This window comes from Rhinolophus ferrumequinum, chromosome 2 (genome assembly GCF_004115265.2).
Source record: "Rhinolophus ferrumequinum isolate MPI-CBG mRhiFer1 chromosome 2, mRhiFer1_v1.p, whole genome shotgun sequence".
Lineage (NCBI taxonomy): Eukaryota > Metazoa > Chordata > Mammalia > Chiroptera > Rhinolophidae > Rhinolophus > Rhinolophus ferrumequinum.
This window is the reverse complement of record NC_046285.1, coordinates 983,032-1,005,470: the sequence shown is the minus strand read 5'-3', so window position 1 is coordinate 1,005,470 and position 22,439 is coordinate 983,032. Positions and strand designations below refer to the sequence as shown.

The 22,439-nt window shown below is 55.0% G+C and overlaps 1 protein-coding gene across 1 annotated transcript; it reads right to left on the bottom strand.

The window, feature by feature from the left end:
* Positions 1–324: 324 nt before the first annotated feature.
* HDAC11 (histone deacetylase 11) lies at positions 325–21,623 on the bottom strand. The gene is given in 12 exon segments (XM_033135416.1): positions 325–2,017; positions 2,020–2,089; positions 2,258–2,360; positions 2,362–2,434; positions 3,285–3,381; positions 4,344–4,406; positions 5,459–5,535; positions 7,210–7,252; positions 8,230–8,346; positions 17,950–18,050; positions 20,313–20,461; positions 21,431–21,623. Coding segments are annotated over 12 exon segments (1,038 nt in total). The 5' UTR covers positions 21,433–21,623; the 3' UTR covers positions 325–1,874.
* Positions 21,624–22,439: the final 816 nt, after the last annotated feature.

Here is a 22,439-nt window from a genome sequence, read left to right as displayed (position 1 = left end):
AGCAATGCCCTGCCTCCCCGCAACTCCTTGACTCTGCCAAATTTGAGGCAGCTGAGACACATACTCTGGAATCCACCAGAGCTGGGTTCAAACCTGGCTCTACCACTCACTAGATATGTGGGAGGCCTGGGGCAAATTGCTTGCTGAATCTGTTGTCTCATCTGTAAAATGGGAATAATGACCTACTTCGTAAGACTCTGAGGATGGAATAAAATACTAGCACTTCTTGGGCAACAATCTGACGCCAGGCCTCATGCTATAGAAATCTTGCTTCCTTTCCTCTGTGGGGGGAGGGTTCATCTCAAGAAACACACAGTGGTTCAGTCCGATCAAGAAGAGCCTTTATGGTTCTCTACAGACAGAAGTTCAGCAGTGACGCCACATCCCCTGCCTTTCCCCTGATGTTGCAGGCCCACAGTAGAGATGAAGGATATCAGGGACGCCAGGTCAGACACACAGAGACCAACCGCAAGGGCAGGGGCAGGGAAAGGGGCATCCAAGTGTGTGGTTAGTGCCTCAGGTCTGGTGCAGGTCAGAATTTTTGTCAGCTTGTGGTTCTGGAACTCTTACCCCTACCCTCACCCCCACCCCCACTCCAGCAGAGAGCTCGGCGAGCAAGTGTGAGGGAGGAAGTGGGAGAAAGCAGGAGCACCCCCAGATGGTAAGGAATACGATCCCCTAAGTGGGGTTGACTTGGGACTGGGACGCCTCAGCTGACCCACTCTCCCCCTGCCGCCAGCCCCACCTGTGTCCACTACGCACACACCCAGGAGAGGGAGAAGTGGATGCTCCCCACCCAGCTTCTGGGGGGCCTGAGTCCCCTGAGTGGAATGGGGACAAGGTCGGGGCTCACTTGGGATCCCTGGACGCAGCGCGATCAGGGCCCTGTGCATTCTGGGTGAGGACAGTGGAGGCTGCAGCCCACCCAGGACCCCACCCTAGCCCCCACCCTTACAACCTACAGACCTGGAAGGAGACCCCCTGCTCTCCCTCAGAAACCCCACCCTGGCCTCACCAGCACCTCAGGCCCTACCTGGGGCCTCAATTCCTGCAGGACCTGCCTTGACCACCTGCGCCATCCCCAATTTCTGTCTGGGCCGCATCTTCCCCTGCCCCCTCCCGACGGGGTCAGCAGCCCCATTAAGCCTTGAGTGTTTTTCTAAACCTCCTCACTGAACAGCTAGAGACCATTGTGGAAGCAGGGATTTGGGGCTTCTCAGGCCTCCCCTTCACTTATCTTCACTGAAGGGCTCTGGGAAGGTGGGTCCAGTCCCTGCTTTATTGAAGGGGAACACCACACAGGGAAATCCACCTGCATCCCCTTCCTTGCTGCCACTCACATCCAGGACCAGGGCCCCTGCCTGCTGGCTGGGAATCCAGGACCCCCTGCCCCCCAGAGGCCTGGCTCCAGTACCCAGCTTTCAGGCCCACCCACATGGATTCCCCCCTCCTCGTGCCCTGTCTGAGGCAAGGAGAGGGGGAGCAAATCGCTTGACTTAAGAGGGGGAGGCCCAACCATGGCAGAGATGGAAGCTTCCTTGGTCTGACACGGTCTGACTTCTTTGAAACGCAGAGCACTGGAACCCCTGGGCGCCCTTGCAGCAGCCCCCGAGCCTCGGCCCTTCCTCCTCCTTGGTTGGACTGCCTGACCAGACCCACAAACCCATGTGCGGTCTTCAGGCCCTGCCTTCTGCCCCTGCCCGAGAGGCCCGGAGACCGCCAAAACCCAGTGGGGACACTGGAGGAGGTGCCTACCAGGCCCCCAAGGCAGGCCCAGTGAGGGACAGGCCCCTGCCCCATGTGGTTAGAAAAGGGAAGCACTGAGAGGTGGGCGGGCAGGCGGCAGGCAGGGAGCCGTTCCGAGGGCAGTGCAGTCAGGGCACCTCTGGGGGTAGCAGAGGGGTGTCTGAGTTCTGGGCTGAAATGCTGGGTGACTCAGATCCGATAAGCCCCAGGCTGTACAAATTCAGGATGGAGTCGGCGATGATGCGGGCAGTGCGCTTCTGGTACCCACCTGAGTTACCATGAGGATGGGCACGTGGCGGCCGCGGACCGTCCGGAACACCAGTTCATCCCGCTTCACGATGCCCTGCGGGGAGACGGGAAGGCTGCTCAGACAGGCTCCCTGCCGTGGGGCCAGGAGGCCCTGCTCGACGGCTGCTGTTCCACCCTCCCGACAGAAGTGCGGCCCACCTGTCCTGGCGGGCTCCTGGGTTTGCAGAGCAGCCTGTCCCCTGTCCCCACGGTCAGGACGTACCTGTGGGCTGATGGACAGGCCCCCAAGACGGTCCCCCTCGAGGATGTCGGTGCCTGCGTTGTATACCACCACGTCAGGTGGGTGCTCCTGAGGGCTTTCTCGAGGTTCCTCTCACTTTACCCAGGTACTCATCATCCTCCGTGCCCCACTCCAGCTCCACCTTTCGCTTGATGGCCTCTGAGAGCAATACAGGAACACCCCTCAATGTGCAGAGAAGGGAAACTGAGGCTCGGCAGGGCAGAGATTGCCTGGCTCCCTGTCAGTGCCCAAGGTAGGACTGGAAACCAGTCGGTCTGATTCCAGCACTGCTCAGCTCCCCATGTCAATCGAAACTAAGTGAAAAAGAGCACCAAGCACTGCAAAGTGGTGACCAAAGGAGAGAAGGGGGTTGCCCTGGGGACATAAGAGATACACGTCAGCGACGTCTGGTCTCACTGCCTCCATGAGCCGTACCTCACGCCCAAACCCAGCATATTCAAGACTCAGTTGGGAAGTTGGTCCCCCAGGCCACGCTGGGCTCAGTTCCCACAACAGACTCACAGCTCTTCCTGCACAGATGCCTCCTGCCTGCAAAGTGTGTGTGTCCCTGTGTTTGCCCAGCTCATCTCTGCTTCCGGATTGATACATTTAATCTGCCTGCATTTATTTTAACAACTACTATAATTGAGCTGATTTCTGTCACCTGATTTGGAATATTCTATTTATCATATTTTCCCTCGTTTCTTTTTCCTCATTCCCCGTGTCCTACTAGATAGATGCAAACCTAAAAGAGGAGTCTACTCTTATTCTTCTCAAGGTTGCCCTAATATGAAGACCCACCCGTGTTTATTGGACAGGCTTATGTAGTCTTGGGTAGGTCAACTTCTCTAGGTCTCATTTTCCTCGACTGTAAAATGAGAACAAGCCCCACGCAGGGATCCTGAGAATAAATGAAGTGACTTCCACAGAGCCCAGCGCGTAGGAAATGCTCAGGGGAGGGCCCATCCAAGTCAGAGTGCCCTCAGGACTGGGGCAGGGGGTGGCTTACGCTTGGCGAAGCGGTCCCCGGGGTAGATGTGGCGGTTGTAGACGTCCATTATATACACACGCTTGTCACCCATGAAGTCCCGTTCATGCCCATTGCCCTGTGGGGAGGACACGGAAGGCACACGCAGGCAGGTGCCATCAGCAAGCCAACACCCGCCACCCAAGAAGCCCCCTCTCTCACCCCCGTGTGCCTGAGTGGGGCAGCTTGCCCTTAGGGCAGAGGGTCTCGTGGCTATTAAGTGACAAAGCGGGAATTCAACCTCAAAACCTGGCCCGTGACCTTCTAGTGTGACATTAAGCAAGCTCCAGCCTTCTCAGCTTCATCTCCATGGAACAAGGCAGTAACCCTGGCCCTCCCTCCCCCTCAAGTCTGTGGTCGGATTGGCTGGGATCAGGGACGTGAAGCAAACTGGAAAGGGCTGTACTCCTGTGACTTGGTTCAGGAGCTCAGTGTCACGTGACCTTGAAGTAGGGCCCCGACCAGCACAAAGCCACAGCAGCAGAGGTGTCAGAGGAACTTCCAGAGCCCACTGGATGCCTTGCTCTGCCTGTGACCTGAGGAGCAAGCCCTGGGTTTGGGGGTCCAAGAAGGAGGCCCTGACTCTGAGCCCAGCCAGTGAACTAGCTCTTCAGCAGTGGCCTGGGGCTGGGCAAGCCTGAAATCACGTGTGGGCATCTGCCCGAGGGGCAGGTTCACAGTGCTCGTCAGCTCCGTGCACACGGGCCAGCGCAGCCACAGGGGGTCCGAGCACAAGAACAGCACTGCCAGGTGGGCTTTAGGGAGGACCCTGGCTGTCTGATGGCAGCAATGAAGGGCCAGCCACCCTGGCTGGGTGGTGAGGGGCAGAGGGAGAGAGGACCTTCTGCTTCCAGGCTGAGAAGAGGCTCGGCAGCAGGGAGAGAGGCAGGAGGTGAGGGTGGGGGTGCAGAGGTCGTTTGGGGTGTTCCTGCAGTAGGGGGAGTCCCACAGTGTAAGGCTATGTGACAGGTGCCAATGGGGGCATGTGGAGGGGTCCTCGGAAGGGGGCCCATGAGAATGTGGCCCCCCCAGGGCACTCACCTGATGGGCGTCGAGATCAACAATGGTGGCCCTGGAGACGCCCTCCACACGCTCAAACAGAAACTGCCAGAGAGGAGAAGGGAGACATGAGGACCCAGAAAGGCCAGTGGACGCAGCCCCTCGGGACTCACAGAGAGGGCCCGGGCTGGAGGACGTACATGTTTGTGGGTTATCAGGACATGGGCAGAGACATCACACACCCAGAAGAGCTGGGTGGCTCCAGAAAAGCCTGTTTGCATGGTCAGGGAAGGCTGCCTGGAGGAGGCGCTTGTGCTGTGCCCTGAAGGGTGGGAAGTCAGGAGTTAAGTGAGTGGGGCAGTGGGGCTGGCCCTCAGTGATACTCCAGGAATACTGGGGAAATGTGTGGGGCTCAGGGGAAGGGAACCTCCTTTCAGATCTGGGCCTGGGAGTACATTCCGCAACCTTTGCCTTCCTACAAGGCCACGTCCTCATGCCTCCTTCTCTGGAAAGCCCTCCTTCTGCTCCCCGCACCCTCCAGGAAGGTTTCCTGTGCGTCCCCCTCTCTGAGTCGCCAGGATCTGCTGACCTGCCCCCTCCAGCACTGGCCTGTTTGTCCTGTGAGAACAGGGACCAGGACGGCCTGTTCCTGACAACCCGCACGAGGCCAGACGGAAGATGGGCAGGGGGAGCTCTGGGGTCTGACAGAAAGGAAGCCTCTGCCAGCTGTGCCCTTTCTGGCTGTGACCTCACCTCCCTGGGCTTCGGTTTCCTCATCTGTACCACGTGAGCATTGACTGAGGTGGGCCATGGAGGATGGTGGGTGGCACGGGGCTTGCCTGCACTAAATGCCGCGAGTGTTACCGTGATCATTATTAGCTCTCTCCTCCTCACTCTTGGAGCACTGCCCTTCTTACGTTGTTGATGTATATGCGCCCCCCAGGCCCCTGCCACTGTTGAAGGCTGTAACATCTCCTTTCTGTCAGGCAGCTCAGAGACAAGTGTCAGATCTGGGTTTGAGCCCCAGCCTGGCTTGTTCCCCTCTGAGCCTCAGTTCCTTTCTCTATCACGTGGGGTGAGATCAGGCTGGGAGTGGCAGGGGGACTCCAGGGAGGGCTCTCGGGGGCGAGCCTGCCATGCTCTGCTCTGGGGCACACCTTGATGGCCAGCGTGATGTCCGCGTAGGCGCAGAAGCCCCCACCACGGTCACTGGAGCAGTGGTGGAAGCCGCCACCTGTGGAAGGGCAGATGTGGTGCAGTCAGGCCCAGGCACTCCCCTGCCTCGGCCCCCGCCCGCCACTCAGCTCCCAGGAGGGCTTTGGGACTCCAGGATGGCAGTGAACTGAGTGCCTGGGCGTGTCCCCATCCCTGGGTCAGGAGAGGGCTTTGCCATTGCAGCCACCCCTCAGGGCCTGGGAGCTCATCCTCTCCAGGCAGAAAGTCTCCGCAGGGCAGGGCCGGCGCCCCTCTGAGTCCTCATGCCAAGGGGGGTGGGGTGGGGCGGTGAACGCAGGTGTACCTTGGGACCTCCCAGATGGTGCGGTGGTAGAGGGGATGGTCAGAAAGGCCACCCTCTGCTGGTTATGGCTGCCCATGGCAGTGAGGAAGGCGCTGGACACCAGTGTCCAGCCCCCACCACCCCGCAGCCCTGAGACTGCAGCCTCAAAGCCCCAGTACCCCTGCTACCCCCACAAGAACCTGAGCTGCAAGGGCTTCTGAAGTGGAGCCCAGTAACTGCCTCACCTGGCAGTGTGAAGCCAGGGCCCACGGATGCAAGGGACTTGCCTCTTCTACCACCCAGGAGGCTGTCATTGGATCACAATGACAAAATAACAGCCAACAGTGAAATCCTAACCAGGCACTGAGCTCGCTGAAGCCTCCCTACAGGCCTAGGAGGCAGCATTATCATTGTCTCTATTCTACAGGTGAAGAAACCAAGGCACAGAGAGTGTTAGCAACCTGTCCTGGGTCACACAGCTAACTAATGGCAGAACCAAGATTCGAACCAAGACTGGATCAGGACCCGAACTCTTAACCTCTACCAGGCCATAACACCTTCCATCGGGAAGGGCCTTCCTGGGTCCTCGTGGGAACATTGCAGTAGACACACATGGCATGTACCACTTATTCACTGGTTCAGCAGAGTATCATAAACCATGGTTAAGCCAGACCTAATGCTGGTATGAGCAGGCCTGGCCATACCAACATGGAAGAGACACAGCCCTGGTCTTACAGAGCTCACAGTCCAAGGTTGGGGGCAGGGCAGCTGTGGGGCTCTTAGTAAGCCTCTCTCGATGTCCAAGTTCTTATCACTGTAAGGGGACTGAAGGGTAAAACCTGGCTCAGATGAGAGGCCGGACAGAACAGGGCTTCACAAATTGTGAAGTGCTAAGCCTCCATGAGGGACCCTGGCGGGGGGAGGAAGACCATGGGTGTGGCCCTGTCATGAGCCAATCCTGTGGGAGAGCCCAGGGGGCTGGGGAATGCTGGCTGTCAGGGCCCTGAGAAGGAAGTGATATTGACCCTGGGCCTGTCCACCCACCGCATGACCAAGCCCCTGCAGGCTGTCCTGGGCCCCAACAGGTTGATGGAGTCTTTTGGGAGAGCCTCTGAAACTCCGTAGGTTTCAGCCCCATGCAGAGCTGCCCCCGGGTGGCACGGGCTTTCTTGGAGGGAACAAGCTCCCCATCACTGGAAGCATGCGAAGGCAGCAGTGGGGAGCCAACCGGAGACCTACTCTAGACAAGGATCCATGCCAGACGGAGGCACGGGTTTTGCTCTCGGCACCAGGAGGCTGCACACCTGCCTCCAGGCCACTGTAAGGAGGCTCGGGTGGCTATGAGCTCACGCTGTCTCCCCAGGTTCCTCTGGGCCCTCCCAGAGCCCAGGCCAGGCCCGGGGCACTCACCCACATTGATGGCCCAGCCTCGCTCCACCGCCAGCTTCCCCGCCTGAGAGACAAGCACAGGGTGAGGGATGCGGGCAGGCTTCCCGTGCAGCCACTCAGTCACTGATCCACTCGCCAGCCCATAAACACTGTTTCCAGCCACCTCTGAGGTGGGGATACAGAAAGCACGCACCCCCCCAACAAACTCAGTCCCAGAAGCAAGGACCGGATTGGCTGGCATGTGAGATGGGCAGTGCCTAAGCCCTTTGCAATTCTGTGAGGAAACTGGAACAAGGTAATTACTCATGATCACACCGGAGCTGACAATGATTTCAATGTGGTTTTCAAAGGGAAAACAGGCAACTTCTTGCTCAATGGAAATATAGTAGACTGAATACTGAAATCCCACAGGAAATCATAGTTTTGGGTGGGTAGTAATAGTCTAATAAACTAAAAAGAAATGTAAAAATTGCAAGCTAACAAGAAAAATATAGGGATCAATAGGTATTGATCCAGGTCTGAATTAGCTCATCGTACACTAAAATCTGAAATGTTCTCTACGTCCAATAACTTGGCAGCCTGTGGCTAACTTTGAAGAAAGCTACACACAGGACAGGAAACCTCATTTTGCCACGAGTGTTCTCCATTGCCACACCCTCGTTGGGGAGAGAGGGGAGCGTCATCCATTACTGAAGTCATGGGAGTTTGGTTTTCCACCTTAAATTTGAGTACATCGAAGTGACAGTTTTGGGATGTATCTCTGGGGGATGGGCTATATCTTATATGCCAGCAAATACGGTACCTAGGTCTGAGGTGCCAGGGGAGGGAACAAGGAATTCTAATGTGCCGGGACGGGAAACGGGGAAATGCGCTGGGAAGGAGACTGCTGCTGGGCCTTGACAACACTTAGGATTTTGTTCAACTACTAAGTGGGAGAAGGGCACTGCACATGGAGAGCCCCGGGTGGGCAGAGGCCCAGAGGTGACGAGGAACGGGGTGTGGGAGTCCTGGCCTCCTGCGTCCCGCCTGCCTCCCACCTACCATTATGGTTCCTCCCGTCTGGGTCCGAAGGGGCTTCAGCACCTTCCTCTGCACAAGGAAGTTGGGGAGAAAGATGACAGGGGGGATTTCTGTGATGGTCGCGACAGCAAAGGACCACTGTGGAAAGAGATGCAGGCCATTGGCCTCCCGGTGCCCAGAGCTCGGAGGCAGCTGGCGGGAAATCCGACTTCCTCTAATGCCAGTTTCCAGGTGCCCTGGGTGAACTCCGGGCCAAGTGCAGCTTCTTTAAGGAAGAAATGAGAACTGTCCACCCGCCTGGCCCACACAGAGCTCTGGGCTCAGGGAAGAGCCATTTACACAGCTGTCACCACATCCGAGCGCTCCAAAGCCCTTGGCTGCCCTCTTGTGCCCAGAATGAAAGCTGAAACCAATATAATAATGAATATCAACTGTAATTGAAAAAATAAACGTTAAAATTAAGAAAAATACAATAACAATATATTGGGGTGGGAAAGGAGAGAAAATGAAACAAAAAGAGCTGAGGAGGACTCCAAGTCACAGAGGTGCAGACCCGGAACTGGCCCAGCGCTGGCGGTGAACAGGCAGTTGCCTTGCTCAAGGTAAAAAAAAAAAAGACTGCTGGCAGGGGAAAAGTCAGTCCATGGTCAGGGGAAGCTGGGTGCAGCCAGGATAGGGCCGTGGTTAGGGCGTAAGGCTGGGTCTACCAGTGAAGGCTCAGACATCATGGTCAGAGCAGCACGCAGGGAGCCTCAGATGGTGCTTCCCAAGCAGCTGAGAACAGCAGCAGCAGCGGCCCCAGGGAGGAAGCAAGAGATAAGGAGGGTCTGGAGGGGGCTGGGGTGGGGGTGAGGATGGCTCACAGACAGGACGTAGGAGACAGATGGACAGAGGTATCCAGGACGCAAGGTCAGAACCCCAGGATTCCAGCATTGAAGGGCAAAGCTCAGGAGTGGAGCCCACTGGGACGAACAGGGCTGTCCTGGGACCAGAGGGGTGGCAGGGGGTGTGGGGGGCAGAGCTGCTCAGGAAGGAGTGAGCAAAGTGAGGCACTGCGGCTGCCAAGGCATCCTGGGAGAGAACTGGGAAGCATGGCCGCTGTGCTCACCAACCAGGAGAGAAGCCTGAGCACGGGCGTCAGCAAAGAGGGGAAGAGGCCAAAGACGGAGTGTGACAGCGGGAAGCTCATGTGAATGGAAAGGCCCGGAAGGCGCTGGGGGTGCCCACAGAGGCTGGGGCGGGACAGGACCCATGTCAGCCTGACAGGGGCCACAGTGGCTTAGGTCATGAGACAATAGGGGAGACATATGCCAGGTTGCCCACACCGCCAGCGACACGTGTGTGGCCATCCTTCCCAGGAGAGCAAGGCTGAGGGCAGCTGAAGACTGGGGAAGCTTGTTCTGCCCCATCGCGCAAGTGTAGGAAGCCATGAGCATGGCCCACGGGGCCTGGACCACTTGCCTGGCAGGAGGACCCCATCCAGCTCTCCTCATGCACAGGCCCTCCGGGGTAACATGGAGGCACGCCGGGCCTGGAAGGCGGCAAGAGTGCTGGAGCTGGATCAGGAAGGCTGGACAGCTGTGCGGCCCTCCCCCACATGTGTGCGCATGCACGCATGCTCTCACGGACACATGCGTGCATGTGTGTGGTGGGGCTCTGACACAGGGGAAGGTGGTGGCCTGTGGTCACACCAACCCCACTGCCCCACGCAGGCCTGGAACCACTGTTTCCTACGAATAAATGCGTGAACACACAAATGAAGAATCACATTAAGTGACTGCCTCCCTTCCTCAGCAAGCCAGCACAGGGTAGAGATAGAAAGGAAATGAAGCCATACCTCAGGCCCTGAGGGGTCCAACGTGCACACAAAGCCGTGAGAATGGCATTTCTCTGAGTGCATTCCACAGCGACTACCTAGCACCACAACAGTCCATAGAGAAAGGCTTCACATCAAATAAGTTTGGGGAACACTGCTCATGTTGTCCACCTCTTCTTGGAAATTCACAACCCACTCTGGCATGTTAAAGGCTCTGAGAAAGTCTGCAGTACAGAATCCTCTTCAACTGTGCTTTACTTCGTGTTTCCCAAACTTCCTCACTACAAGCCTCTGCCTGCCCCCTTTGCTTTTAGATAACACACACTGTGCTGAGCTTTGCAAAGCTGCAGTCATGTGGGTAGGACACACCCAGGAACCTCTAGCTAGAGACTGAACTTTCCATGGGCCGGGAACAGTCACCAGAAGCACATATGGGATGCAGCCAAGGGGACCAGCGCCCACAGGAGAAGGCAGTTGGCTGCCACTGTTTCTCCACTTCTGGCTATCCAAGATGGGGCACGGGCACACCAGCCTTCTGCCCGGCCCGCAGGGGTTTCTGTGCCCGGCAGTGGAATAGTTTAGATGTCCTGTGCAGCCCAGCAGTCACCACCCACATGGGGCTACCTGCGTATAATTTTAATTAAATTCGTAATTCAAATTTTGTTTTTCAGTCACGCTAGCCATATTACAAGTGCTGAATGGCCACATGTGGCTGGTGGCTACTGGACTCGACAGAGCCTTTCTAGAATATTTCCATCACTGCAGAAAAGTTCTGTTGGATGAAAGTTCTGATGGGAAAAACCATCAGTGGCCAGAGTAAAAAATAAGCAGAGTGGGTGGGCCAGACTTGGGGGTGGGTGGATGGGGGCAGATGTTCCAGTGCCGGGGATGGGTACTTTATCTGGGCCGTGCAGCAGGCTGGGGCAGGACCGCCCAGATCTGCCCGCAGGTCAGGCTCTCTGGCAGTCTGGCGCCAGGCAAGGGCATTGAGGGACAGGCTGGATGGGAGCGGCATGGGGATGGGACACAGAGGGATTCCTCAGTCAGCTGGTCTGACTCTGGGCTCTGCCACTGCCGTATGAATGCGGGCATGGCACTTCCCTGTGCCTCTGGCACGTGTCTCACCTGAGGAACAAGAGCTCCTCCAACTAGACCTGGAATGAGGACTTAGACTCATTAGAGAAACCTGTCCTCACTGCCCATCCTAAAGTATCCCCAGCTGGGCCCCCTTGACCCGTGCCTTTGTGCACTTGTCTCTCTACCTTGATTGTTATCTGTCTCTCCCAGAGGGATGCCAGCTCCAGGAGGGCAGGCGCTCACTCGTCCCCTGCTGCACACAGTAGGTGCGTGTAGCACATGCTTTCAACGCTGCCCCACGATGCCTACCTGCCCTCTCTTCCGAGCAGGCCACCTCACCTGCTCCATCCCAGGATGGACAGCTGTGCGGCCCTCCCCCACATGCGTGCGCATGCATATATGAGAGCCTGTAAGAATGTGGCCCCTGCTCCTGAGAGAATGCTGAGCACAGCACATGCCTCGAGATGAGGCTGATGCCACACTCCTGTTGAAGCCACGGGTGTGCCCAGTTCCCTCCCCGCCCTCTCTGTTCCCCACCCTCTCTTACAGGTTTCACCTGAAAACTTGCCCCGGGTGAATTCCCACTTCAGGCTCTGCCTTTAGGGCTATGCTTCTCCAAGTGTGGTTCCTGGACCAGCAGCAGCAGTCGCGTCTGAGAGCTTGTTATAAATGCACATTCTCAAGCCTCATCCCAGACCTCTTGAATCAGAAACTCTGGAAGTGGGTCCCAGTGATTTTCGTTGTGACAAGCCCTCAAAAAGATTTGATGCTTTAAGCAAGTTTGTGAACCACTGCTCTAGGGAACGTGACCTTGGACAGTGCTGAATGAATGAATGAATGAATGAATGAGCGACCTAAACCTGGGAGGTTTATCCCAGCTTGATGCCCACCACCCACCAAAGGGCGTGGCCTGCAAGCTTACCCACCCCAGCCTGCATGCCCAGAAAGCCTTTTGGGGACCCCACAGATAGGAGGTCACACCTGAGCCTGGCAACACCTCTGAGTCCCCCACACTCTGAGCTCTGCAAGAAGCGGGTCTTCAGCGGCCTGATTTCCTCAGGTGGACCCTCCGAGGTCCAAATCAAGAACTGCTCTCAGCAAACAGATTGACTGAAGCCCCACTTAAGAGCCTCAACTACTTGGTCTGGGTAAGAACTTTCCACCAGTGTAAGTGGGAGCAAAAGGAGAGAAAGGGAAAGAAAACCCACACAATCATCTCAGTTGATGAAGAAAAATCCTCTAACAAAATCCAACACCCTTTCATGATAAAATCAATTAAAAAATTAGGAATAGAAGAAAACTCCCTCAACAAGACAAAGGGTACTTTCTCTCTCTCTTTCTCTGTCTCTCGGTCTCTCTGTCTCTCTCTCTCTGTCTCTCTGTCTCTCTGTCTCTCTCTCTCTCTCTCTCTCTCTCTCACACACACACACACACACACACACACACACACACACACACTCCACAGCTAACATGCAATGGATTCTTAGAAATGACACCAAGAGCAAAACCAAGAACAACAAAAAATAGATAAAATGAACTTCAGCAAAATTTTGTGGATCAAAGGACATTACTATATCAAGAGCATGAAAAGACACCCCACAGAATGGGAGAGAATATTATTTGTAAATTATATAATATCCAAAGCATACAAGGAACTCCTACAACTCAACAACAAACATCCAATTTTTAAAATGGGCCAGACTTGAACAAACATTTCTGCAAAGAAGATACATAAATGACCAACAAGCACATGAAGAAATGCTCAGTGCTATTAACCATTAAAAAATGCAGATTAGAACCACAATGAGATACTACTTCCACCCACTAAGTTAGCCACAATAAAAACAAACAGACAGAAAATAGTAAGTGTTGGTGAGGATGTGGAGAAATTGGAAGCGTTGTGCTGTTATTAAGAATATGAAACGTGCAGCTGCTGGGGGAATCATTTGGGTGGTTCCTCAAAAAGTTAAACAGAATTACCATATGACCCAGCTATCCCACTCCTAGGTATATAACCCAAATAACTGAAAACAGGAACTCCAAAAATATTAATACTTGTACCTGCATGTTCATTGCAGCACTATTCACAAAGCCAAAAGCTGGCAACAACCCAACGTCCATGAGCTGAGGACAGGACAAGCAGAACGTGGCCCACCCACACAATGGAAGGTTCCTGAGCCTTCGTAAGGAGCCAACTGCCGACACAGGCTGCAGCATGGTTGATTCCTGAAAACACTACGCTCGGTGAAGCCAGAGCGAGAGGTCACAGCGTCTGTGATTCCATGTACACTGTAGAAAACACCCAGAAGAGGCAAAGCCAGGTTGGTGGCTGCCAGGGGCAGGGTGGAGGGCAGAGGGGAGCAACTGCTCAGTGGGCATGGGGTTTCCTTTGGGTATGAACATGGTTGGGAACTAGACAGAGGTGATGGTTGCGCCACATTGTGAGTACACTAAACGCCATTACACTTTACACTTTAAGACGGTTAATGATTAATTTTATGTTATGTGAACTTTAGCACAATAAAAAAAAGGAGAGAGGGGCCCCCTCAGGGAAGAAAAGAGAAGTGAGAGGAAGGCCATCAGAGACCCGGGGGTACCACTTCCCCAGAAACCCTCCCAGGACACCTGCCTTCGGGTGCTCTGTGGAGCTGGGGTCTGTGCCTCCCTCTCTTCCAGGGACTCCAAGTGCCCTGAGAGCAGCAATGAGGCCCAATTCCTGCCCAGACTTCCTGGGGCTCAGGCCAACATTTCTGAGGCATCCTTGGCTTCTTTCTCTCGCATGCCCCATACTCAATCTGAACAACAGAAAGTCCTGTTGTTTCAACTTCATAACAAACCCCCACTCCTACCACTTCCCCCCCACCCCCAGCTGCTGCTTCCAGGCTAGTGGGAGAGCCCAGAAGCTCTCGCAGTGATTAGTGCAACCAGCTCCTTCCCCACTGGTTTCCCTGCTTTTGTCCTGACAGCATATTCTCATCATAGCTGCCAAGCAATTCAGTTAAAACATAGCTCAGATCCCAGCAACCCTCTGCTTAAAACACTCCTTGGTTCTCCTGTCCCCAGAGCAAGGCCACAGAAGCACGCAGAGCCCTTCGTGTCTGGCCCCTGACCATCTTCTGACCGAGTCCCTTACCACTGTGCCTCCCGTCCCCTCTGATCCAGCCACACTGGCTTCCTCATTGTTGCTGGAACACACTGGAGGTCCTCTGACCTCAGGGCCTTTGCACTTGCTCGTTCTGCTGCTTAGAATGTTCTCCTCCAGATGCCCACCCAGCCCACTCCCTCACTCCTCTCACTTCATGATCACATCAGTAAGACCCTCCCTGACTCCCTGTTTCAAACAGCAGTCCCCCCACCTCCTTTCCTGCTGTCCTTTCCCCAGGCACCGAGCACCTCTAACACACGTATTACTGACTTGATTATTCTATTAGCTGACCCTCCCACCTAAATGCCAGCTCCACAGGAGAGGGATCGTCTCCTCACACCTAGAACAGACCACGGTGCTCACTAAATACTGGCTGGATGAACGGGTCCCGAGCACTGCCCCGCTCTGGGTGCACAAGGACAGACGTCACATTTGCATCACATTTGCATCACAGTACATGACAAATGTCACTGGGGTCAGCAGAAGACAAGAGCCCCACATGGGCCCAACACGTGCACCTCAGTGGGGCCGCGTCTGGGCCTCGCACACAGCAGCCACTCCACGAACACCTGACTCCATGAATGGATGCCATCTGTCAGACATCAGCCTATGGCATGCCTTCAATGCCTCGTTTATTAAGCACTGAAGGCCATTCCAGTGCAGGGCCAGGCATGAGTCCCAAAACACGGGCTGGGGGCAGAGTGAAGTGGGGGAGGAGAGGGGTGGACGGATACTCCACAGCACACACACAACAGCCAAGGAAAAGCAGTCCTGGGAAATCTGCAGGAACTCTCCAAGGCACTGCTTGGGGTCCGCAGCAAAGAAAAGGAACAGAAGTTGCAAACATGTGTTGGGTGCGGGGATGTCCCTGGGCTGCAGCACCCAGATGCCAGACAAGGCCTGAAACGGAATGGGTCTCCCCTGCGCATCTAGGGCACACCGCGTCACATCACTCTCCCACGACGCCTGGAACAGAACCTAAGCTCTTCCCACACCCTGGCGCTGCTGGCCTCCCCAGCCACACCACGTGCCACCTCTGTGTTTCAGTCCCTTCAACCTGCTGCTCAAGGAGGCCAACTCCTTCCCACTCCAGGCCTGAGACTAGGGAACATTACTTCTTCAAAGCTCTACATGACTGTAACCTACTCCTTATTTAGTCTTACCTCACACCTCACCTCCTCTGTGAGGCCCTCCCTGATCACGCGTCTAAATGAGCGTGGTCTCTCTGCCCAGCATACCCTTTATTTTTTTTCCTTCATAGCCCTTGGCACCCTCTGAAATGCTTTTGTGTGATTACTTCTTTATTTTCAGTCTTGCACAATGAAAATGCAAATCCACAGGCACGGGGAACCTTGCTTATTCCTTTTTTGTGCCTAGTACAGTCAGTGTTCCATATAGATGTGCTGAATGACTGAATATTTTTTCACCTTAGGTGTGTGCAATTCATCATGTTTCTCCTTTCACTCTGGCTTCCAGGGAGCTCCAAGCCAAATACGAGGTCTGACAAGTAAGTTCACAAATTTGTTGCAAAGATGTTGCTAACCTTCTTTGCTATCATAGGGATTCTTCATTATGAATTTGTACCAACTGGACAGTTAACCAAGTTTACTATTAGGAAGTGCTGAAAAGACTGTGTGAAAAAGTTAGACCACCTGAACTTTTCACCAACAATTCATGGCTCTTGCATCACAACAATGCACCAGCTCACACGGCACTGTCTGTGAGGGAGTTTTTAGCCAGTAAACAAATAACTGTATTGGAACACCCTCCCTACTCACCTGATCTGGCCCCCAATGACTTCTTTCTTTATCTGAAGATGAAGGAAATATTGAACGGAAGACATTTTGATGACATTCAGGACATCAAGGGTAATACAACGACAGCTCTATTGGCGATTCCAGAAAAAGAGTTCCAAAATTGCTTTGAAGGGTGGACTAGGCACTGGCGTCAGTGCTTAGCTTCCCAAGGGGAGTACTTCGAAGGTGACCATAGTGATATTCTGCAATGAGGTGTGTAGCATTTTTTCTAGGGTGAGTTCACGGACTTAATTGTCCGACCTCATATGTAGCTCAGTCATACCAACTTGGTTAATCATTCAGTTGGCATATCTGAATTGTCCTCCTGCTCCTGACCTCAATTTTCTACTTGGGACTCTACCTCCTAACACTTTATTACTTATCACATAGTAAGCTGTCCTCAGGCTTTTCGGGGCTCAAGGCCAGGCATTCAGTAAGCCCCACATAATTTCCCTAAAGGCCCCTCAAATGGGGGCATCCCCAGCCTTATCCCACGTGCTCACTCCATCCTGGCCCCACTCTCTTCTTGCCCGGACTCAATGCTTCCTGTCCCTGCACCTGGCCTTACCCCCTGGACTCCAGCAGGCGTGTCATCATGGTCCGGGCCCTGGGCTACGGGTTGTGATCACCCATGTTCAAGCCCCAGGAAACCAGAGCAGCCAAGCGCTGGGCTTCCTGCCAAGACCTCACACATCCCCCTCTCCCGGGAGCCAGGTTGCAACCTCTTCCTGGTAATCTTTCATGAGCTCACATTGTCATGACTCCATCTAGAATTCTCACAGATAGGCTGGAGTGTGGAGAAGGGAAGGCAGCAGCTGTGACCAGGAACCTGGAAGACCAGACTGGATGCCCGACCTGGGGTCTTCCCCAGGTCTGCCTGACTTTGCAGGTAACCTTGAACAGGTGTGGCCTTCTGGGCCTCGGCTTTTCCACCTGTAGAGGGGACGGGCCTGGTGACCTCTGGCATCCACTATGGCTCTGAGTCTCACATGAGTCCAGCTGGAAAGCCTGGGGTCAGGGGTCAGGGGTCTATACTCTTGGAGGTAGAGAACCTGAGGCCTCCCTGACCCCAGGGCAGGCTGACAGCACCAGGTTCTGACGCAAGCCCCGGCCCAGCCTCCCCTCGGCTCCCACAGAGGGGACTCACTGAATGCCTCCAGCCTCAGAACCTCAGCCACTAACGAGAGCTGTGGGCTCCTCTAGAAAGAGGTCACGAGAGGGCAGCCTTGTAGGCCCAGTTCGGTCTGCCAGTGGGATTTTAAAATGTTAAAATGTTGCCACATTAAGAAATCAGGAACTGTCACTTGGTAATTCCGGTTTCTCCTTAAAGCCAGGCGTCCTGCCCATGCTGGACCTGTGCTGGAGCCCACTGTCTCACCACTTGTTATGTTCCCGGCTGGGCCCTATGGGGCTTCAAACTTGTTTCCAGCCCAATAATTTTCCACAAATCTTTAGCAGTAGAAGTCCTTAGAACTGAATCGTAAACTTCAGTGCAATATAAAAATAGGTCAAGGTGGAGCAGCTCTGGTTAGATGGGGCCAGGGGCTGGGGTCCTACTGCCCATCCTTTGAGGGCTGTTCACAGAGCACAGATTGAAAGTCACTAACGTATGAGCCCCAGATCCCTATGAAGGATCATTCTCCACAGAGAGGACATGCCTGCTTTCATTCTCCCAGAAAAGGCGAGCTTACTATTGTCAGAGCAGTCTAGCCCACCCCTGTATCTGCCTTTCATGACACCTCTCTCCTTCTCTTGGGGACCACAGACTCACATGCTCCCCCTGCACTAGGGACAGGAATGGAACCCCTGGAGGCTGTGCTTCCCTGGCTAAGCTGCCCTCTTCTGCCCACTGCTCCTGGCGCACAGCCCTTCCGGCCCGTGGCAGCCCTCAGGCCCTCGACTTGTACCTTCAGCTCGTTGAGATAGCGTCTCGTGTGCACCACCAGCAGGTCCTCGTCGGAGGCCTCCCGCGCCTCCACCAGCATGCCGTCTGACACAAGCTTCTCCTCTGAAACCATAAATTGGGCAGCATGCTTCCCTGCTGGGAAGCCAGGCCCAGCTCCAGGCCCTCCCACAGGCTGCAGACGTGGCCTCTGTCAGCTGTGCCCCAGGACAAGGTGGGCACAGTGCTGGCTTACGGGCATTCTGAGAACAGGCCTCCTCCCAGGCCAGGGTGGACAATGGCCAAGCGCTGGGGCTAGGGGACATCAAACATTGTGTACGCAGCAGTCCTTGCTTCTCAAGCTGCTCAGAGCCATAAGGTGAGCTCAGGTATGACTGGACCACTTTCAGAGGGCGGTGACCCACGGGTCAATGATGTTGAGTGTCAAGGTGAGGAAAGCTCTGACCGATTCCCTCCACCTTCCGATGGCATTGCGGGACTCAGTGCGGTGTGGCCGCTCTTTAACACTGGTCTGACCCTTGCTCATCTGTTTTTCATCCCAAAAGCAGTCCCGCAGCCTGAAGTAACAGTAAGCAGCCTGCACTGAATTACACACTTGTTTTCATTGCGTTGATATTTTACCATAACTTTCTATTTATGGCAAGTGAAACCGGCATTTCCTATCTAGGTGACATAATGTTTCGTTTTAAAATTTTACTTACATGTTTAAAAACGGAGGCAAAGTCAATAAAACATATGAAGTAAACAATGGAACAAGAAGTATGAAGAGATGGCAAAGTCCCCAGATGGATTTCCATATGACCACTGTTTAGGAAACACTGCGTTATTTCATCACCCCTCACATACACTAGACAAAATTCGTTCCATTTTTGCAAAAGAAGAAACTGAGGCTGAGATTGGGAAGTGAAGGGCAAACAGGCCCATGATGCTGTGGGTTTTAGGGAAATCCAAGGCAAAGGTCAGAATCTAGAGGACCTGTTTTAATGTGTCACCCTTAGAAACCAACCCTTGTAGAAACCAATTATTTCCATACATTTTGCACATAAGAGTATAGCTCCACATACAGCAGGTACTCCTCCCACCTTGCCCCAGAACATTCCATATCTCCCCGCTGCCTTCAGGCAAAGGGCCAGCTCTTTTCTTGGAGGTACCCAAGGCCCTTTACCATATGGCCCCTGCCTCCTTTCCACCTATATTCTCAGAGAAAGGAGGGAACTCTGGAGGACGGTAGACTCTGAGAGGAGGGAGACAAGGAATCCTGTTGAGCTACTGGATGACACAGGAGCCCAAGGACAGGCACTGGGAGGGGGGCCTCAGACTGAAAACAGAGCACGAAGGACCACATTCAGAAGGCAAGAGAACTGCAAGGTGAGAGGCAGCTGGCTCTGCTCACCTCGTCAGTTCTCGTGATCGCTGCACACCACTTATTCTTTTCTACGTAACATTTTCCCCTGAATACCCAGTCTGGTCACTCCTGTATCACTACTGCTAATGGAATATCAGTATCACTTGCCATGAAGAGAAGTTAACCAGAAATAAAAAAACAAATACAATAGAAACAAGTGTTATTAAGCTCTAATTTGATTCTATTTTCTGCAAGGTACAGCACCTGAGGCTTGCTCTGGATTTGTTAAAAAGGGAGATGGGCTTAGGTGTTAAAGATGGGCTAGCCCCAGAGTGACCCTTTCTCCATGGTGTGATCAGAAGATTGGGTGATTTAAAGATATTCACTGTGTCATCCTACGCTAGGTCACACTTCAGGTGGTATTTCTTCCTTCCTTTACTCAGAGAAGCCATGATACAGGGAATAAGGAAAATATTCTCACACTAGCCTACTGTGATGCCTGAATTCCCCACCTAAACTAGATCCCTGGAGAAATATCTTGCTCAGTGGGATGAGCCATGAAGAGTGGGAGCCTGGAGCTCTGAGTTCCAGACCCCTCTCTGCTACTTAGTAGCTAAGTGACTTTGGGCACTTTTCCTAACCTTTCCGAGCCCATTTCCTCCATTTGTAATCAGTGGGGTTGGAGCAAAGGTTCTCTTCCTCTTGGACTCTCTGAGCTTGTGGGGGATGGACACTGGATTCCTCCAAACTTCAGCTTCCTGTGTCTGTCATTAATCAGTTCCCCTTCTACTGGGCTCCAGGGGAACACACAAGACCTAGGTCCACAGCGATGGGGAGCCAGGGAAGGTCTGGGACAGGGACATGCCATGCTTAGAAGTCAAGATCCTTTTGACAGCACGGGTGGAAGGAACCTGAGGGCTGAGACTGGAGGTAGGAGAGAGTCTGGAGCATCTGTTAGGGAAAGGCAGTGGGGGTGGGGGGTGGAAGAAGCCGATGTAGGATCCACGTGGGGCCTTCCATACCTTTTAGGAAGCTGATCACTTTGCCCCATTTTCCCGCGTCAAAAGGGTGCAGCTTCTCCAGGCCCATGAAGGTTATGTTGTAGCGGGGCGAGTACACGATGGGCCAGTGCGACTCGGGCACATGCTGGTACAGCTGTGTTGTGTGTGGCCTTCCGTGTGCATAGGGACAGAATACACAGATAGGGACAGCCTCAGGGTGGGAAGCAGCCTCCCGCTCTGGGCCAGCGGGCTTTGATTGACCAGACAGCCCTGATCTGGTACCGGTAGCTCCCTCAGCCACAGAAATCGGGCCACTTAGCAACAGCAACAATAACAGTGGATCCTTACCGAGCATTGGCTTTTCCCCTGCACTATCCAGCCCAATCCTCATAGTCCTGGGAGGTAGGCACCACTCTCACCAAAGGCTTGGGGAGGGGAACAGGTGTGCCCACGGTCACACAGAGGGTCTGTGGAGCAGCGGAGGTACATCCAGGTGTGCTGGCTGCAAGGCCTGAGCACCTCACTTCCACATTATAACAATTACAGCGAGCAGCCGTGTGGCCCTAGGCCTCAGTTCCCTCAATTATAAAATGTGTGCTTTTTGCTAGGACTGAGATAATACATCGCAGAAGCTGAGCGCACAAAGCGCCCTGTTCCTGAGAGCTGGGTTCCCAGAACCAGCAGGTAGGGGCTCGCGCAGGCTGTGGCCCAACCCGCAGACGGGTCAAGGGTCAGCTCCGGCCCGCTGCGCAGCTTACTCCCCACCCCACCCCATCACACCTCCGCAGCGGCCGCACAGGGACCAGAAACACGGGCTCCAGTTGCTGCCACTGCGGAGGCCTCCGCACAGCCGGTGCGGCCCAAGGGTAGACATCAGACCCACGCATGTCGCGAGTCCCCGCCCGGGTCCGGGCCCTGCGGCGGACTCCCGTCCCTCCGGCCGCAGAGAGATGGCGCGGGGCTGGCCCCGCGCGCAGGGCCGACCTGAGGGCACCCGGCCTCAGCGTCCCCTCTCCCGCCACACCTGGGCTGGTACCTGGCTGGCCCACCCCGCTGCCCGCGCACTCGTGCGCCCGCCCACGGAAACCCCTGGAAACCCCGGGGGCTTGGCCCGGCGTCCCCACCCCCGCCAAACTCACATCCCGGGGCCAGGCTCTCCCGGCGCGGGCCACCACTCCAAGACCGGGCGGGGCGGGGCAGAGCCCCGCCCAGGACACGCCCCCGGCCTCGGCTGCCTCCGCGGGAGTGGAGCTCCCTCAGGCTCGGCTCCGCCTCTCCCGCGCCCGCGCCTGCGTCACAGAGGGACCGAGTCCCACGCTGGGAGCTCCCGCAGGAAGGAGGCCACGCCCTCAACGCCCAGCAAACGCGCAGTCCCGCCTTCCGCAGACAAATACCCAGTGGATTCTCGCATGTCTATGGAAGCCACATCCGTCAGGGGCAGGGCTACACGAGTCTTCATCACAGAGCGTCAGAGTTGGAACGTGCGGCCTCGCCCCGCCCCAGGGGCGGGGCCACCCTCTGCCACACCCCCGGCTGCCCAGCCTCTGTGAGCTCTCGCAGGGCTAGGAGAGCCAAAGAGTTTGGCACCCACAGCTTTCCCCGGTTGACTGCGGTGGAGTCAGTGTGTGACCTTGGGCAAGCGTCTGTGCTCTGAGGTCTCTGTTGCTACAAACAGCATGAGAGGACGGGGGTCGTGTGCTCTGGCCCTGACATATCTGACCTAAGGGGATCCATGACTTCTCTGACTTGAGGCCACACGCACCCCCCTCCAGAGTGAATCCCCCAGCTCCATCCTTGGTAACTGTCGTGAGACAAGCATTACCCACACAAGCTATTTAAGCTCTCTGAGCCTCAGTTTCCGCAGCAGTAGAACAGCGCTGGTGACCCAATCTTCAGAGTACAGTCAGGTATCTGTGCACACTTCCTCATGCCCCTCTCCCACCCTGGGATGCCAAGACTACCGCCAACGACAGCTCATAGTGTCTTGGGGCTAAACTCTGGGAGGAGGACCGAACAACAGAGCCCCAGAGGACAGAGACAATGGACCTCTCTGTGGAACCAGCTGTCTTTGCCAACCAAGTAGAAGCAGCTGACCCCAGGGTTGCCAAGAACAGGGCAGCTGGGATCCCTGTTGGCTCTATTAGGGAG